The sequence below is a fragment of the Equus quagga genome, chromosome 1 (assembly GCF_021613505.1).
Source record: "Equus quagga isolate Etosha38 chromosome 1, UCLA_HA_Equagga_1.0, whole genome shotgun sequence".
In the NCBI taxonomy this organism is placed as follows: domain Eukaryota; kingdom Metazoa; phylum Chordata; class Mammalia; order Perissodactyla; family Equidae; genus Equus; species Equus quagga.
This window is the reverse complement of record NC_060267.1, coordinates 51,162,094-51,180,640: the sequence shown is the minus strand read 5'-3', so window position 1 is coordinate 51,180,640 and position 18,547 is coordinate 51,162,094. Positions and strand designations below refer to the sequence as shown.

At 56.3% G+C, this 18,547-nt stretch overlaps 2 protein-coding genes and 1 non-coding gene across 4 annotated transcripts; all 3 read left to right on the top strand.

Moving 5' to 3' along the window:
* The first annotated feature begins 251 nt into the window (after nucleotides 1-251).
* LOC124231636 (U7 small nuclear RNA) lies at nucleotides 252-313 on the top strand. The gene has a single exon (XR_006886631.1). It is a non-coding gene; the product is annotated as a U7 small nuclear RNA (small nuclear RNA).
* C1H12orf57 (chromosome 1 C12orf57 homolog) lies at nucleotides 257-2,073 on the top strand. Its single transcript, XM_046669608.1, has 3 exons — nucleotides 257-598; nucleotides 903-1,079; nucleotides 1,842-2,073. The coding sequence occupies exons 1-3, from the start codon at nucleotides 547-549 to the stop codon at nucleotides 1,991-1,993; spliced, it is 381 nt and encodes a 126-aa protein (XP_046525564.1). The 5' UTR covers nucleotides 257-546; the 3' UTR covers nucleotides 1,994-2,073.
* Nucleotides 2,074-2,477: 404 nt separating this feature from the next.
* PTPN6 (protein tyrosine phosphatase non-receptor type 6) lies at nucleotides 2,478-18,346 on the top strand. 2 transcript variants are annotated; one of them, XM_046643367.1, is made up of 16 exons: nucleotides 2,478-2,766; nucleotides 8,508-8,630; nucleotides 8,853-9,047; nucleotides 11,643-11,832; nucleotides 11,994-12,110; nucleotides 12,215-12,328; nucleotides 12,490-12,586; nucleotides 12,990-13,069; nucleotides 13,234-13,383; nucleotides 14,496-14,627; nucleotides 14,748-14,902; nucleotides 16,939-17,006; nucleotides 17,106-17,257; nucleotides 17,356-17,447; nucleotides 17,843-17,974; nucleotides 18,152-18,346. In XM_046643367.1, exons 1-15 carry the CDS (start codon nucleotides 2,753-2,755, stop codon nucleotides 17,955-17,957), a joined length of 1,794 nt encoding a protein of 597 aa, XP_046499323.1. In that variant the 5' UTR covers nucleotides 2,478-2,752; the 3' UTR covers nucleotides 17,958-17,974; nucleotides 18,152-18,346. The 2 variants fall into 2 exon arrangements, with proteins under 2 accessions (XP_046499323.1, XP_046499334.1); XM_046643378.1 differs by lacking the exon at nucleotides 2,478-2,766 and adding an exon at nucleotides 8,218-8,416.
* Nucleotides 18,347-18,547: the final 201 nt, after the last annotated feature.

Sequence of the window (18,547 nt, the reverse complement as noted above, 5' to 3'; positions counted from 1 at the left end):
TAAAAGGGTATGACTGGCTTCCTTCTCAGCCAATCAGCATCGATCTCATTTGCATAGACTTGCAACAAATGTTCGCGAACTCTAGAAATGAATATGAGCAAGTTCTTTAGAATACTGTCTTGCCTTCTGAAAATTACAGTGTGTCTGCCTCGTTGTTTATACAATAGGAATTAGAAAAACTCCGCTCTGAGCTCACCCTCACCGATAGTGGAGTTCCTGGTCGCCCCGCCTTCTCCCCGGGTTATTATCTACAGTGTTACAGCTCTTTTAGAATTTGTCTAGTAGGTCTTCTGGTCTTTTCCGGAAGGCCCCCGCATACCGTTGTCAACGACAGAGACATTGAGGTTTCACTGTGGCGGGTTTCCCAAAGTGTTTTCGTTCCCGGGGAGTCCGGGTTGGAAAGCGAGGACTACGCCGACAGGCTTCCGGTTTTGGCTGATGTGCTTCCCTTCTGATGCCCGCCCGGTCTCAGGGCCGCGCTAGGAGACGGCTCTTTCCTTGTGAACGCTCCCTTGGTTCCGCCGCACGTGCGTGTTTTGTTGCTGTATGGCGTCCTCCTCGGCCCAACCTGCGGCCCTGAGCGCCGAACAGGCCAAGGGTGAGAAGCATCCTGGTCACGGGGTGGGCCGGCTGCCTGCCTGAGGAGGGTGCGGGCGGAGGACAGGGAGCGGGAGATGTGGTTGCATCGCCGGGGAACGGGGGCGCGGAGTGCCCGTCCTTCCTCTTCCAAGAACGGTCCTTGCCCACTAGGGCGAGGGATTTGGGGGCCAAATTTATCGGGCTACTACGGCTTCAGTGCAATAATTAACCCCCTGCCCTCTTCCTTGCGCCTTTGGCTGCGCCCGCTGGCCATGCTCCGACGCCTACCCCGGACGGCTCCCTGGGATGCATCTGCGGCACAGTGGTCCTGGCCGAGGTGATCCAGGCGTTCTCGGCCCCAGAGAATGCCGTGCGCATGGACGAGGCTCGGGACAACGCATGCAACGACATGGGCAAGATGCTGCAATTTGTGCTGCCCGTGGCCACGCAGATTCAGCAGGAGGTTATCAAAGCCTATGGCTTCAGCTGCGACGGGGAAGGTGGGTCGGACGGGGGGCAGGGAGAGGGCGCTGGATCCGTTGGGTCCCTGAGCGGTCGTCCTCTTTCTCACCACACGGCGGCAGTCACAATCTGACTATTGGCGCTCAGAGCCCAGGGTCTGCTCTGAACTTGTACCCGGAGAAGCCTAAGTGCATTTTGTCGTTACCGTTAGTGATGATATGGTTATCCCACGTTAGCATGAGGAAGCGGACTCTAGCAGTAAACTAAGTGCCCGAGGTCTCAACAGAGCTGGACTTGAACCCCCTTCTGAGAGCTTTTAGTGAGATGTCTACATGACAGCATGCTTCTGCAGCCCCTCCAAGGTGTTTCAGCTAATCTCTGTTTGAGGGTCAGCAGTTCAATTCCCTTGATAAGATCATGGTGTTCCCCAAGGGTGTTTATTGACTCAGCCCAGCTGGCCCAGGGCTGGCCTGTGTTCTGGGATGGACTTGGGATCTCATGGGTGTTCATACCTTGGGTTCTTGAGGCTAAATTGCTAAAATGGTTCACCTGAGAGTGAGAAGCACACTGCTTGGGATATTTTCATTCACTGCATCCCATGCAGTTGTGCCTGGTGTAGACCAGGAAGTGGTTGATGCAGCCCACGCCGGGCAGAGACCTGCATGTGTCTTGTGTTTTGCAGACAGCTACCTGGCCAGAAGAGGAGCAGCCAGTGACTCATGCTAAGGCTGCTCCCTCCTGCCATCTTGGGCATGCCTGTCCCCTGGGGATGTGGGTTGACGCTCCACTCTCCCTTGCAGGTGTCCTCAAGTTTGCCCGCTTGGTCAAATCTTACGAAGCTCAGGATCCTGAGATTGCCAGCCTGTCAGGCAAGCTGAAGGCACTGTTCCTGCCGCCTATGACACTGCCGCCCCACGGGCCTGCTTCAGGCGGCAGCGTGGCCGCCTCCTGAGGCGTGGCCCTCCCCTGTGACACTACCTGGGAAGGGAACATGTTGGTGTTCCAGAGGATAATAAACGTGCCTGTGACTTAGCCTTTGCGTCAGTATTTTGTGACCCTGACAACAACCCCCACCTCCTGGCCCCAGATTCCCTTTGCCATTCCAGGCTGCTCCATTTCCCTGTCCAGGTCCTTCCTGTGCTTCTGGGCCCAGCTCCGCTCCAGGGCAGAGTGGGAGGATGGGCCAGCCCCTCAGCACCCTAGGTGGGTGTGTCTACACAGGCGGCACCTCCTCTGAGGAGTGGGGCTTCCCGGCTTTTCCTGAGGCCCATTGGCTTCTGTGCACCAAGAGACTCCCCATTGGTTGGTGTTCCCTTGGCCAGGGTTACTTCCTAGTCCTTGCCCCCACCCGCCCGCCCGCCCTCGGTCAGCTTGAGTGCCAGGTGGAGCTCCAGGTGGCTCCTCCCATCCCAAGGGAGGGAGGCCTAGGACAGGCAAGCAGGCCCTGGACTCCGATCGGGCTGGAGGGAGAAGCAGGCTGCTGTGGGCGGTGTGGGGCCAGTCCCGCCCCACCTGTCCCTTTTCTGGGGAGCATTAGTCCAGGGGCTTGACCCTGCAGTGCCGTTGGCCTAGCGGGCAGCATCGTGGAGGAAGTGGCTGAGTTCTGAGCGTTCTTCCTCACCTGGTTGGGGCCACTGTGCACAGCTGTGCCCCTGGCTTTGCCCTGCCCCTTGTGGCCCTCTGCCTTCGACTCCCCCATCCCTCTGGGGAGATGCTGTCCTGTGGGTAAGTCCCCTGCTCCACCTGGGTGCTACCGTCTCCTGTTACTTTGGGAGGAGGGGTAGGGTTCATGCTCACTCCTAACAGGTGTGAGACGATGAGTGCAGTCTGCGGCTGCCCCCTGCCTGGGTCGGCTTCCTGTCCTACTGCTGCTTCCCCCAAGATGAGAGGACCCCAGGCTCTTGCCTCTCTGTCCTGCTCCCCCCTTTGCAATAGGACTTTCCCCTGTCAAATGTGTATTTATTCTCACCATTGCATTGCTCCCTCTGGCCTCTGGACCCTGCCTCTGCCGTCTGCTTAGGACCTGACCCCTGGGTAACTCACATCACCTGAAACATGGTGTCTGAAGTGCAAACCTGAGAAAGCTCCCTGTTCCCACCCAACTTCCCAACATCTGGCCTCTGTTCCACTTTCTCTCAGCTTCCCTTCCCTTCCCCTCCCCTGCATCATTCATTCAACACATACACACTGAGCGTCTGTTATAGGCCGGGTACCTTCTAAGGTGCTGACAATGCTGTTGCAAACAAGATGGGCATGGTTCTTGCTTTCACGGAGCTTCATTCCAGTGGCAGTGACGGACTACACAAAGAACCCAATCAATAAATTCTCAGAAGCGTTACACAGAAAACAAAACAGTTTCATGTGCTAGCAAGTGACAGGGTGCCACTGGCATCACTTGCTGGAGGGGTCAGGGAGGGGTTTCCTGAGGAGGTGGTGCGTGAGCTGAGACCTGGATGATGAGAAAGAGCCAGCCATGTGGTAATGAGAGTCAAGCCCCTGGTCAGAGGGAATGGCGAGTGCAAAGGCCCTGTGGGGTGAACAAATGAGACAAGGACAGTGCCTGCTGCAGAGTAAACCAGTGGAGAGGGAGCAGGGCCAGGCAGGTTAAGCCTTGTTGCAGTTTGGATCTTATAGTGAAGACCCTCTTGGGGTGTTGGTGTTTGTGGGTTGGTCCTCTCCAGTCCTGCTGGGTCTTACTTCTCACACTCAAGTCTGCCCTTCCGCTTTCCACCGCCTCCCCCAGGGCACACATCACAGTTAGCCCTGTGACAGGGCTCTATTTGAGTCTTCTGGCCCTCATCCTTCCCACACTCCTGCCACAGCTGTTTTCCTACCAGGTGGCTGGCGAGGCTTCTCCTGGTGCAGAATCCTTCCTTGGTTCTTCAGCCTGGCCTCATAAGACCCTCTGCAGCAGGTCCAGCCTCTCTGAGCTGCTCCAGCCACTCTGCTCTGCTCACACCCCAGCACGGCTCACGTGGACCCTGTGCCTGCCAGCTCGGTGCCTTTGCAGAGGCTGCCTCTGCAGGAACACCGGCCCCTCCGCTCCACTGTGGGCTGTGCGGTGACCCCCCGACCAAGCCTCCGGCAGTGTGGTTGGTGTGGCGGAGATGGCAATAGTCTCTGGCGTCAGACAGCCTTGGTTTGTCCACCTTCCCACTCACTTGTGACCTTGTGCAAGTTCCTTAACTTCTCTGAGTCTTAGTTTTTGTTTCTAAAATTGGGGTAAATAAGTCCGACTAAATAGGGTTGGCATGTGGATTAATAATGTAAGGTAAAAGCTGCTGGCATAAAACCCTACTACATATTAGCTTTTTACATCAGTGTTTGGGAAATACTGTTAAGTGCATTTATCCGGTGGGAACACTGAGGGTAGGAAAGTTCATAACTTTCTAGAGATTATTTCACTTTGCTCTTGCAGACCACCTGTCCTTCTGCATCACTGTCCATCTCAGTCTCAACCCTACTTCCCAAGTGAACAATTTTCTCTCCTGAGTTATTAGGTACTTCTTTTGTAACTCTCGGCCTCCTTAAGCCTGTTTTCCTCCCTTGAAAAAAATGGGAAAAATAATTCCCACATCACAGGGGTGTCTGAGGCCCAGATGGGGTTGTGCGCGTTCAAGTGTTCTGCAAACCCCACTTCTGCCGGGGTAGGGAGGTGGTTGTGATTTATTTTCCTGCCAAGGACAGCAGAGGCTGTACATCTTATCCTAGTGTCTGTCTGTCTGTCTTCTGGCCTGACATCTTGGCTTCAGAGAAATTTCTGCCTCTTCCGTGGGTCAGGACTTTCTGGGTGCCTGGTTAGTTTCTTCCCACCAAGTGGGTTTAAACCCCGGAAGGAGAGTGCAGCGGTGTTTAGTGCCGAGCGCAGGCCTGCAGCTTCATGTGTGGTCAGGATGGTGTGAACATGTGTGGGTGTTTGCACCGGACCAGGTATGTGTGTAGATGGGGATGGATGATGAGGTGCATGTGGTGGGACCATGTGCGTAAGTGGATGCTTGTGTGTGTGTGTATACTCATCTGTAGGTGACAAGCAGGGTGTGCAAGTGTAGGGCCAGGAGGCTGGACTTGTGACCACATGTGTGAATGGGTATTAATGAGCTTGTTTATCGGACACATACTCTGGGAGAAACATTTGCTCAGCTTTGAACATTTGGAGGCGAGTAAGACCGGCAGTGGCCGGCCCTGCAGCGGGGCTGATGGTGTAGACGCTGTGCCTGCCCTTGCTGTGAGTTGCTCTTGGTCCTTCAGGGTGGCCGTCCGAGACTGCAGGGGTGGTCAGTGTTAGACCGTGCAAAAAACAGAGCAAGCAAGTTCCCCAGGGCACCAGAAAGGGGGGTGAGGGAATAGGCTCTTTTTAGGGGGGAAAATTGTTGTTTGATGTTTCAAAAAAGGATACAGTAGACATCACAGGAAAAAGAGACTTCTGTTGGGCTTTAGCACTTTGTTATTTTTTCTCCTCATTTTTTTTTTTTTGGAGGAAGATTAGCCCTGAGCTAACTGCTGCCGATTCTCCTCTTTTCGCTGAGGAAGACTGGCCCTGAGCTAACATCCGTGCCCATCTTTCTCTACTTTCTATGTGGGACGCCTGCCACAGCATGGTGTGCCAAGCGGTGCCATGTCCACACCCGGGATCCGAACCAAATGTGCGCACTTAACCGCTGCGCCGCTGGGCCTGCCCCATTTCTCCTCATTTTTAATTGAGGTATAGCATACATAAGGTGCATGAATATTAAGCATACAGCCCGAGGAACGTCCTATTTATACACACTCGTGCATACACTGCCAAGATCAAGATGTAGAGCGGTCCCCGGACACCATGTCTTCTCAGAGAAGGGAAACAATAGAAAGAATAAACAAATGCGACTTCATCAGACTAAAGAGCTTCTTCAAGGCAAATGAAAACAGGATTGAAACAAAAAAACAACCCACTAACTGGGAAAAAATATTTGCAAGTCATATATTTGACAAAGGCTTAATATCCATAATATATAAAGAACTCACACAACTCAACAACAAAAAAATCAAACAACCCGATCAGAAAATGGGCAGGAGACATGAACAGACATTTCTGCAAAGAAGATATACGGATGGCCAATAGGCACATGAAAAGATACTCATCACCGCTGATCATCAGGGAAATGCAAATCAAAACTACACTAAGATATCACCTTACACCCATTAGAATGGCAAAAATATCTAAAACTAATAGTAACAAATGTTGGAGAGGTTGTGGAGAAAAAGGAACCCTCATACACTGTTGGTGGGAATGCAAACTGGTGCAGTCACTATGGAAAGCAGTATGGAGCTTTCTCAAAAAGTTAAAAATAGAAATATCTTATGATCCAGCCATTCCACTACTGGGTATTTATCCAAAGAGCTTGAAGTCAGCAATTCCAAAAGTCCCATGCACCCCAATGTTCACTGCAGCATTATTTACAATAGCCAAGATGTGGAAGCAACTTAAGTGCCCAGCAACTGATGATTGGATAAAGATGTGGTAGATATACACAACGAAATACTACTCAGCCGTAAAACAGAACAAAGTCATCCCATTTGCAGCAACATGGATGGACCTTGAGGGAATTATGTTAAGTGAAATAAGCCAGCTAGAGAAGGACAATCTCTGTATGACTCCACTCATATGAGGAATTTAAACATGTGGACAAGAGAACAGATTAGTGGCTACCAGGGGAAAGGTGGGGTGGGGGGTGGGCACAAAGGGTGAAGGGGTGCACCTACAACACGACTGACAGACAATAATGTACAACTGAAATTTAACAAGATTGTAACCTATCATTAACTCAATAAAAAAAAAAAGATGTAGAGCAGTCCCAACGCCCCAGAAGTTTCCCAGAAATTGCCGTCTCCCAGTCAGTTTATTAACTTTTATAAAGGTAATCATGCTCGTGCTACAACATTCACAAAGGCATGAGGGAGAAGTAAACATCCCTCCCAGCCCTCTCCTCCGGCCCCCCCACCCCTGCCTCCCTTCTAGGCGAAGCTCCTAATGGGAGTTTCTTATGAACCCTTGCTTGGGCTTCTCTATTCTTGTTTTGGCTTGGCGGTGTTTGTGCTGTATTTGGAATGACACACAGGCAGCATCATAAGCTTTTAGTGTTTAGGGCCTCTCAAGGTCAACCAGCCCTGAGAATATCAGCCATGGCAGAGACCTTGGCCCCCAGCCTCTCCCAGGAGCCAGGCCCCTGGTCATCCCTGAGCTCTGGCTGACTCACACCAGACCCACTCGGCAAGAACCTACAGGTCAGGCACAGGTGGGCCAACCCCAGGGCGGGGGCTGGCGGCTCCACCCTCATCTGCTCCCCCTCCCATTCTGTTCTTTGGTTCCGACTAACTACATGGTTAGGGCAGGGTGCAGCAAGGCCCTAGGGACAAGAAGTAGAAAAGTGCGCCTTTGACAGGGCTGTGCAGGGGTCACGTCCAGCCCTCCGTCCCAGTGGCACCTCTTCAGACGTGTGTGTCAGCAGAGGCGAGGGCGCCGCTTCCTTTGCCAGCATGTGCGCGGCCTTGGCTATTAGGATTCTTCCCGTCCCATTGCAGCCCCAGTGGCCCAGGAGTCTCCCAACCTCTGTCCTCGAAGCCCCGAGGGCTGGCATGTGGTCGCTAAAATCACGGGCTTCCGAACCAGACCGTCCGGGTTTGCATCCCTGCACTGCCACTTACTGACTGGGTGACCTCGGGCAACTTCCCTACCCTCCATGAGCCTCAGGTTCCTTGTCTGTGAAATGAGGATAAAGACAGCACTTGCTCCACAGGGCTGTCTGAGGAACAAATCAGACAAGGCACGTAAACGACCTTATGCCTGTGTGACTCCATCAAATGACAGTCGTCACCCCCATTATTATTAGCTTGGACCAGGGAAGGCTGTGTGGAAGCAGCTACAGGAGGAGGAAGAGGCGACATGTGACTGTGTGGGTTCACGTGTGTGAAGCGGGAGGGTGCTCCTCGTCTGGAGGGTGCAAGGCACAAGTGTGGCCTTATTTCGTGTGTTGTCACATTTGCGGACGGTCATGCTCCTGAAACCTTTGGCGGTGGGCAGGTGTGTGGAAAGTGCACCCCGTCCCCACCCCCACTGCCATCCCTCTCTGCTTCTCTTCGCTCTGCTCTAAAACGAGAAGTACAAGTGAGTTCCCCCAAGGGGTCGGCCGCGCCCCTTCCTGTCCCCGCCCTGCCGGGTGCCCCAGGCCAGTGGAGTGGCAGCCCCAGAACCAGGACCGCCGGGTGGTGAGGCGGCCTGGGAGCTGAGAGCTGAGAGCTGTGCTGGAGGCTCAGCCCTAGAGTTCGCCACCACCCGGACCCGCTGGTACCACCTCGTCCCCTGTACCCCTTCCTCTCGTGGAGCCCCCAGGATGGTGAGGTAAGGGCCTGGGACCCACGGTAGGCAGGAGACAAGGGTGTCCTGGGGCCCGCGGGCCCTCTCCTTACTACCCTCCCGGCCGGCCTCCCAGGTGGTTTCACCGAGACCTCAGTGGGCTGGATGCAGAGACCCTGCTCAAGGGCCGAGGCGTGCACGGGAGCTTCCTGGCTCGGCCCAGCCGCAAGAACCAGGGCGACTTCTCTCTCTCCGTCAGGTAGGTGGCCTCCAACTCCTGCCAGGGCCAGTATTTTGGCAGCTCATCTCCGGTTCCCTCATGGCAGTGCCAACTTCCCGGCCCCAGTCCCAGCATGTCCCCTGCCCGTGTCTGCGTCCACCCCATCCCTGTGTGTGCCCATACTCAGGACCTCGGCCCATCCCCCACCCATCCCCACCCCCACTCCTGCACCCACTGGCCTCACCGCCTGATGCCCTGCAGGGTAGGGGATCAGGTGACCCATATTCGGATCCAGAACTCAGGGGATTTCTACGACCTGTATGGAGGGGAGAAGTTTGCAACGCTGACAGAGCTGGTGGAGTACTACACGCAGCAGCAGGGCGTCCTGCAGGACCGTGATGGCACCATCATCCACCTCAAGTACCCGCTTAACTGCTCTGACCCCACCAGTGAGAGGTGAGGACCTTCACACCCTGGCCCCCCCCACGCAGAGATGGGCTGGCCTGCACCCTGCACTGTCCGTGCTTTCTCATCCCAGCTCCTTTCCAGGGCTATGCGGGTCTCTTTCCTCCATGTGACCCTGGGGCCTGTGTCTCAGGGGACTAACCTCCCATCCCTTTCCATCAACCCCTGAGGAAGCAAGAGAAGGTCACCTTGGCCTTCTCCAGGGTTCCTATCAGCTGGCAACCCAGGCCCTGCTAGTGACTGTGTCTGATAGCAGCCCAGCTCTGTTGTTAGAAAGCTCTTCTTCCTTCTATGGAACTGAGTCTGCCTTCCTATAACTATTCCCTGCCCGAGTACAGGTTAATACAGAGAGGCTGGTGTGGAGGAGGAACAGAGGGAATAACATTGATGAGAACACTTTATGCCTTATCTCAGCAACCCAGTGAGGATGGTCTGCCCTTTGGGGCTGGGTAGAGCCTGACCTGTCCCTGAACTAGAACACAGATCATTGAAAACTGTGCGATGTGGTCGCATGTGTAAGGGGCCCAGTATCCGGGCGCAGGGTAATACTCAAAACATTTCCCCTCCTGTCTCTTTGGCTCCAAAGATATGGTCCCCAGAACTGGGCTGGCTACTCTCCATGTGGTCTCCTTAAAGCCTGGGCGGGGGGTGGGGAGCCCCGAACATTCAGCTTTCAGGGTGGCATCTCAATGACAGCTCTAGTTAAGGTGAAGGGCGGCTGAATAACTCCAGGGCCTTTTTCCACACTCCTGGGGCCAAGCCAGCTCGCTCTTGTCCTGAATTAGTGTCTTGATTGTTGAAATGATTCTGAACCCGATTCTGTCTGTTTTCCGTCTTTCTGAGGTGCATTCCTCCCAACTTGCCTCAATACTTTTGTTCAAGCCAAGATTAAAACTTAGAACTGGGTGAGGCTGAGGTAGAAGCTGTGTGGCCACCACTGGAGACCTCTTTCCAGCCAACATGAAGCCACTGATCCACTTCCTTTGAAGCACCTCTTGTAGGAGCGAAGCCCAGGCTTGATGGCTCTGCTCATGGTGTCCTTTCTTAGTGCTTTCTTGCCCTTTCCCTCTGCCCACCGGCGCACTCAGGGCTTTGCGACCCAGACCCTCTCGATCGCCTGGCGTCCTCTCTCCCTCCTTTCCTGCAGCTGAATCTGCTCTGCCGGAGAGTGATGGGTTGACTGAGACCATAGAGAAGCAGTAGGCTGTGGATGGAGGAGAATAGGGAAGGAGGAGCCGAGCAGAGCCCCTGGGGAGCAGCCTGAGGCCTGGTTCAAATTGCTTGGAAGAGCAGGAGAAGAGCAGAGCTGGGGGTCAAGGAGAGAGGGGATGGAGCCCAGGGAAGCTGTCTCTAAGAGGCCTTTCGGTGACCCAGCCAGGACACCTGGGCCCCCCCCCCTGGGCCGCCCCCCTCTCCCCCCTTGCCTCCCAGCCAAGGGTGGGTACCTGGAGGCCCTTTCTCCATCCTCCCTTTGTGCTCCCTGCCTGGCTGCTGCCCCTCCTCCCCTGAGGAATTTGCATTTGTCCCCTCAATGGCTAGCTCTCTGCCTGTGGTCAGCCTGACATTTGCATGGAAACTTCCTCATCCTGGGGCCTGGGGGCAGAGGGTTAGCCCCCTCCCCATTGCCCATGGGCCGGGCCTATCCTGAGTGGTGGGAGGAGGTGGCCCAGGGGGCTCCTGGACAGGGCAGGGGACTCTGGAGGTCTTGAGGTCTCTTCTGGGTATGAGTGAGAGGGGGCGGGACAGGCTGGCCCCCTCCCTCCTTCCCCCATCCCTGCGGTTGGAAAATGCCCCCCCTCCCCTGGTCCCTGGGCTGAGGAAACCTCACAACCTCACTTCTCACTCTCTCCCCAGAAGGAGTTTTGTGTTTTTTCCATCACGTGGTTTCCTGTGGGGCTGGGCATTGTGGGGCTACAGTTTCCTCCTGGGAAGGGGGTGTGCTTTGGGGAAAGGTCCTAGTTCTGCTTTCTGCCCCTTGAGCCCCTCTCAGCCCCTCTGAGCCCCTGCCTCCCCTTCAGTGATGTCATCCTGGGTACCCCAGAGCCCCCCAAACCGCTCTTTCTCCAGTGGGGTCGCCTGTCTTCCCTACCACCCTGGGTAGTTCTCCCAAGCAGCCTCCCTGTGACTTCCGTCTTTCCCCAGCTCCATCGCTCTCTGTGGTCTGGCTTCTGTCTGCATTTCTCTTGGTGCTGTTTTCGTTCCTAAGCCTGGCCCTGTCCTTCATGGAGACCTTGGCTTGGTTCTCCCCTCTAGGCATTCTTGATATGGTCTGCCTTTCTGCCTTTGACGTAACTTTCAGAGGTGGGCCTGGTTACAACTCCTGAGGCCTGCTTCTTATCAGCAAAGGCCTTGGGCCAGCGTGTAATCGCCCAGCCTCAGTTTCCTCATCTGTAAAGGGGGGATAGTACCTACCTCTCAGAGTTCTGTGAGAGGAATGGACCTAAATAGGCTGGTGGACTTGAAAGCATCTGGCGCAGTCCCTGGCACATCGTAGGTACTCAGTTTCCCTGCCCCCGCTGTGAATGTCTCTGCTCAGGGCCTGCCCCTTGGCCAAGGTCTCATGGACCCTGTTGCTGCCTTCTCCAGGTGGTACCACGGGCACATGTCTGGGGGGCAGGCAGAGACACTGCTTCAGGCCAAGGGTGAGCCCTGGACGTTTCTCGTGCGTGAGAGTCTCAGCCAGCCTGGAGATTTTGTGCTGTCTGTGCTCAGTGACCAGCCCAAGGCTGGCCCAGGCTCCCCACTCAGAGTCACCCATATCAAGGTCATGTGCGAGGTAAGGCAGCTGGGCAGTGTTGGGGGGGGCGTCCTGCTGGGGCTCCCTTCCATGCCCATAGCCTGGGTGCTGGGGAGGGTCAGCCTGGGCTTTGGTCCAAGGTTAGGGGTCCAGGGAGGGAGACTTGTACCCTGTGGGTGGCCTGACTTGGCACTCCTCAGGGTGGACGCTACACAGTGGGTGGCTCGGAGACCTTTGACAGCCTCACGGACCTGGTAGAACATTTCAAGAAGACAGGGATCGAGGAGGCCTCAGGCGCTTTCGTCTACCTGCGGCAGGTGAAGGGTGGGCCTGGGTGCTTCCTTCTTTCCCCTGAGCAACCCCCCAGACACATGAGCTTCTGGGAGCTCAACTTGCTAACCCTCGCCCTCTCCCACCCCAGCCATACTACGCCACGCGGGTGAATGCGGCTGATATCGAGAACCGGGTCTTGGAACTGAACAAGAAGCAGGAGTCTGAGGACACAGCCAAGGCTGGCTTCTGGGAGGAGTTTGAGGTGAGTAATGGGGACCAGCAGGGCGACCGGCATCGGGTCCCAGGCAGACCCCATGCCCTCTCTACCACCCCTTATACTGATCTGTGCCACGTTATCTTCACCCGTGCATGCCCATCTCCATCTGGGGGCTGGTGCTTCATTTCCCCCCTCTCGCCCCTCAGAGCCTGCAGAAGCAGGAGGTGAAGAACTTACACCAGCGGCTGGAAGGGCAGCGGCCAGAGAACAAGAGCAAGAACCGCTACAAGAACATTCTCCCGTGTAAGTGCCCTACACCCGCAGCCTCCATCCCTCCCCCTTCCCAGGCAGCCTCCATTCACCCAGGAGACTCCATTTCTCCCAGCCAACCCCCCCCCCCCCCACCCCGTCTCGTAGGTCTCTACCCCCAGCTCAGGGGGGCCCACCTCCCCACCCACACAACAGAGCCTCCTCCCTCCGAAAAGCCTCTCCCAGTGGGGCCTCCCCCACCCCAACCCACCCCCTCCTTCCTCGGAGATCCCCGTCCCCTACCCCATACAGACCCCCCACCCCTGCCCACCGGCAGTGCTCTGAGCCTCATGGCTTCTGAGACAAGAATGGCTTGTGGGCTCAGGAAGGGTCTGAGCCAGGGCTGGTGACTTCCCGGCTGACCCAGGCCCTTCTTGCTTCCTCTGCCCACTCCCAGTCGACCACAGCCGAGTGATCCTTCAGGGACGTGACAGTAACATCCCTGGGTCAGACTACATCAATGCCAACTACGTCAAGGTCAGTGGCGCCCACCAGTCACATGGAGGAGAGGCTGGGACCCAGGGATTCCCCATCTCAGGGGGGTATCGGGTCTACCTGACGACTTGGAGGGGGTGTGCAGGGCGTGTCTGGGGCTAAGGTGCTCACCGTCCTGGTGTGTGTCTCTCTGCACTTGCATCCAGAACCAGCTGCTAGGCCCTGATGAGAACGCTAAGACCTACATTGCCAGCCAGGGCTGCCTGGAGGCCACGGTCAATGACTTCTGGCAGATGGTCTGGCAGGAGAACACTCGTGTCATCGTCATGACCACCAGAGAGGTGGAGAAAGGCCGGGTAGGGCCCAGCCCCACGCTGCCCCGTGATCCCCATATCCCTCCCCAGTACTTGTTGTCCACCACCATTAAAACGAAAAATTTGGACACCAGCACAGAAAGTCACCTCACAGGGCAAGGGTCCAAATCTTGGTGGGAAACTGAGGCACAGAGACAAAGTCTCGGATCCACACTGAGGTTCCCCACCTTGGGCTCTCCTGACCACCAGACCCAGGTTTGAAATGGGCCTCCTTCCTTAAAGCGTGCCGAAGCACATGTTCCTCCTGCCCCTCCCTGCCTGTCCCCATCCAGGCAGCAGCCTGTCCTGTCCTCTCTGCCTCAAAAATCTCTCTGGAGCCTGCCCTCGCCCGCACCCACTGCCCAGCGGGTCTCCCTGCCTGGAGCCTGCCCCTTCTACAGCACCCTCAGCCCTGGGGTCAAAGTGATCCCGGCCAAAGCACACCCTACATCCTCTCTGTAAACCCTTCAGTGCTCCCAGATGCCTTCAGGACAGTCACACTCGAAGACCTGGCACTCAAGGCCTGATGGCTTCCCTGCTACACTCGCTGCCTCCAGCGTACCAGGCTCTTTCAGGTTTCCCTTCCTCTGCACAAGCTCATTTTCTGCTAGGAAATGACGTCCTCTCTCCCCATTATCTCTGCTTGACAGACTCCTCGCTTTCGAAGACCCAGCTCAAATAAATGCTGCCTACTCTGGGAAGCCTTCTCTGCTTTCTTCCCTAACTGAGAGGGAGAATTAGCCTCTCCTTCCATGTGCCCCTGAGCAGCTTTCTGTCTCCCCGTTCCCTCTCTCTCTCTGAGCTGCTAGAGGCACAGAAGCACAGACTGCATCTGAGGTGTTTGTAACTCTAGCCTGGCTTGCACAGCTTCAGGTCCTATGCGTGCGCCAGCCGATATTTGTTGAATGAATTCTAAGGTGAAGGGGCTGGTCAGGTCTTACCACTTGGTGGCTGAGCAAAGACCCAGATCCTAAGTCTTTGACTCTCGGCCAGTTCATGCATTCATTCAACAAATGTTGACTGGGCCAGCACCAGGGACTCAGGGCCTACCACAGGCCTAGACGGCTCGAGCTGGATCCTGTGCCTCGTTCCTCACCTCCGCTCTCCCTTTTCAGAACAAATGTGTCCCCTACTGGCCAGAGGTGGGCTCTCAGCGTGTGTATGGACCCTACGCTGTAACCAACTGTGGGGAACACGACACAGCTGAGTACAAACTCCGCACCTTACACGTCTCCCCGCTGGACAATGTGAGTGTCTCCCACCCCTGCCCTACTCCCAGGGCCACTCCTTGGACCTGTTCTCTTGTCTGGTTGGGTAGGATGGGGGATGTGTGGGAGCAGGGGCACTGACCTGTGTTTTCGGCCCAGGGGGACCTGGTTCGGGAGATCTGGCACTACCAGTACCTGAGCTGGCCTGACCATGGGGTCCCCAGCGAGCCTGGGGGTGTCCTCAGCTTCCTGGACCGGATCAACCAACAGCAGGAAAGTCTGCCTCACGCAGGGCCCATCATCGTGCATTGCAGGTGAGAATAATAATAATAATGACATTAGTAGTAATAATAAAAATAGTAGCTGGCAAGTGAATTGCTAAGTGCGGTGCACTGTCATAAGCAATCTGCATATTAACTCGTTTAATGCCCCGGCCCCTCCTCCAGCCTCCTCTGGGTTCCCTGAGGGCTCCAGACCCATGGGTGGAACTTGGCTTGATGGACCCCACTGTTTGATCCTGTGCCTGGGGGGTTCCTTACAGACTTCCCTGGATGTACCGTCTAGTCCAACCCTGCCAAATGTGGCTGAGGAAACTGAGGCCTGGCAACTTGTCAGGTCACCAGCAGGTCGGCGGGTGAGCCTGAACTGGTGCTCGCAATCGACTCAAGTCCTGGTCTCTCCTGTTTTTTCACATGAGCCTTCTCAGCCTGTGTTTCTTCTCAGCCCCCAACACCTTCCGTCTGGGGTCAGTGTGGCTCCCCATCTCTCCTCTTATTCCGTCTGTAACCCTCAGGGGGCTACGCTTCTTCACTGCTGCTCCCTGTCTCTCCCTTCCCAGCCGGTGGCCCTCAACTTGGCCCCAGGGTTGAGTAGGGATGGGTGATGTCCTTAGGAGGGGCACGTGGATCACCAGCTCCACTGGAGACCCTCATGTTCATGATCAGGAGACCCCGTTCCTGCTAAGGTGGGGAGGTGGGGGGTCAGCAAGGAGGAGCAGGGCTCCCATCAAGCCTGAGGGGCAGAGTGCCGCAGATGGGCCCACCCAGCTGGCCCGGCCTAGGTGGATGGGAGGCAGAGGGCTCAGGGTCCCGGACAGAGGCCACTGGTTTCAATTCTAGCTCCTCCACCCCCTGGCTGTGTGATCTTGGACAAATTACTTAATTTCCCTGACCCTCAGATTCCTCATCTGTAAAATCAGGACCTCACAAGGTTGTTGTGAGGACTAAATGAGACCCTATCGCTGTGCCTGGAATACAGTAAACCCACAAGAAGTGGGAGCTGCTCATGGTTCACTAACTTGCATCAGGCGGGAGTGGGGAAATGGGAACCTGCTTTGTCCTCTTCCCTCCATGTGACCCCTGGCTGAGAGGGCCTCAGACTTCCTTCTTCTTCCCACCAGCAACTGTTGGTCCTGGGGCAGGGCTGGGTGGGCTGACTCTGGAGGTGTCCCACGTGCTGTCTCAGGAGTTTGCCTCCAGAGCAGGCCCATTGCTCAGGACGACCCTCCTGCTGTCCTCCCCGCTTCTTGAAATCCCCATGGCCTTTATTTAGACATGACAGGAAGGAAGTGGGTGAGTGGGGGTTATTTTTGACAATCTGGGTTTGAAATTAGACAGCACCACTCAGGGCACTGTCCTGGCAGGCCCAGCCGAGGGGGCGGGACTGGGGTCTCTGTGGGAACTTCTGTTCTGAGGTTCCTCGGGTCTGTTTGCCCCGGGGTGGTGGCAGAGGGTGCAGGAAGAAGGGAGACTTCCTACGGCTACTCCTCCAAGACTCCTGACCTCAGTGCCCCTGCGCCCCGCTGTCTCAAGGGCTGCCCTTTCTCTGCCGTCGGAGTCTGAAGAAAAAGGGAAATGAAGCCGTGCAGCGAGAAGCTCCAAATATAACTCTCAAAGGGCTGGGGGAGCCCTGGCTCAGGCCAAGGGTGTAGGGGAGGACCAGGGGGGCCAGTGTGCCTGTGGAGCAGGCAGGACAGTGGTGGGACTGGGGGTCCTAGATTCTGGGGTGGGGGGCACAGCCACCAGCCAGGAGTCAGGGATCAGGCTGGCAGTGGAGGAGCACGATGCTGGGAAGAAGGAAAACGGTGGACATGTCCGGGGGCACCAGCGTCTTAGCACTCGAGAGCCAGGTCCTTCACCACAAATCTCTTGGCTGAAGTGGCGAACATGAGTGCGGAGTTGGGCAAACTTCTGCCCCTTGATGCCTGCCCAGTGACCCTGGGCATGTTGTCTCATCTCTCTGGAGCCTCAGTTTCTTTATGCCCTGCCCCATGCTGGAGCTGAGCACTGGGGCTCCCCCTTCCTGGAAAGGTGTGGACTGGGCCTCTGATGGTGCCCCCTTCTCTCCCCAGCGCAGGCATTGGCCGCACAGGCACCATCATTGTCATCGATATGCTCATGGAGAGCATCTCCACCAAGGGTGAGGGTTACTTGTGGGGCATCCAGGGTGGGGGGGGTGGGCATCCCCCCGGTGTCCGCCTCTGCCTGGGCCTGAAGTCCTACTGCTGTCCCTGCCCAGGGCTGGATTGTGACATCGACATCCAGAAGACTATCCAGATGGTGCGGGCACAGCGCTCGGGCATGGTGCAGACGGAGGCACAGTACAAGTTCATCTACGTGGCCATTGCCCAGTTCATTGAAACCACCAAGAAGAAGCTGGAGGTCATGCAGGTGTGTGCAGAGCAGGGCCTGACAGGGATGCGGGGAGGCAGGGGGCATCACCTGGTCCTGCTGGGACCACCACTCGCCCATCGCACCTCTGCCCACAGTCCCAGAAGGGCCGAGAGTCAGAGTACGGGAACATCACCTACCCCCCAGCCATGAAGAATGCCCATTCCAAGGCCTCTCGCACCTCCTCCAAGTGAGTGACCCTGCCTCCTGTCTCCCAGTCTGCCCCTTTCTCCTCCCCGCCCGACCCTCCTCTCCAGAGAGGACAAGCGCTGCTGCTGGGGAGGCCTGGGTTCCAGTTCAAACTTGGTTCTTACTCCCTGTGTTCACAAGTATTTCCTGAGTGCCCTCTGCGTGGGGCCTGTGCTGGGTACTGGTGTTCTACTAATGTGTGAGGTGGATCCTCTGCCCCACTAGACAGGAGCTTCCAGTCCAGTGTAAGGACAGTGACCAGGTCTCCTCGCTTTCCTGGCCTCAGTTTGCTCACCTGTGAGATGGGGTGGCCTAGAGGGGGCTGCTGGTGCTGGGTAGTCCTGCACTGTCCCCTGACCTGCACCAACTGCCCACACTTGCCCACCCCACCTGCAGACACAAGGAGGATGTGTACGAGAACGTGCACACTAAGAACAAGAAGGAGGAGAAGGTGAAGAAGCAACGGTCAGCGGACAAGGAGAAGAGCAAGGGTTCCCTCAAAAGGAAGTGAGGGGGGCACTTCCTGAGGTACGGCCTCTGCTCTACCCGGCTTCTCGCTGCCCTGCCCCCATGTCCCCTGGCTCTGGTGCTTCCCCTGGATGGATGGGTGGCTGTAGCCTCACCCTTCCCTTTCCGGCCATCCCAGACCTGCTGCTTCCCCAAGTCCCAGCCACCCCTGACTCTCGAACTCCCCTGTCTCTGCAGCCTCAGCCCTGATCCCTGTGGAGGCCTCCAGTGAATGGATGACCGCAGACTGAACCTAGGAGCCTGCCCCATTCTTTTGTAATTTAAATGACGGTGTCCCCACCTCCCTCTCCCTGACCCTGTATATAGCCCAGCAAGGCCCCAGACGGGGGCCAGGCCCTTCTACTCCTGTAAATAAAGCCCCTAGGAACACTGTGTGTGGGTCTCTAACTCTGTGTGCCTGGGTGGGAGGGGCGGTGGGCAGGGAGAGGTGCTGTGGGCACGGGAAAGCTCAGCCTGCGCAGTCAGACAGTTGGTTCTGGACTCCGCTGAACATGTTGGGAATATGACCACCCCGGGCTGATTCCTCAGTCTCCTTCCTTTGAAGTGGAGGATGGTCCTCACTGGGTGGTTGTG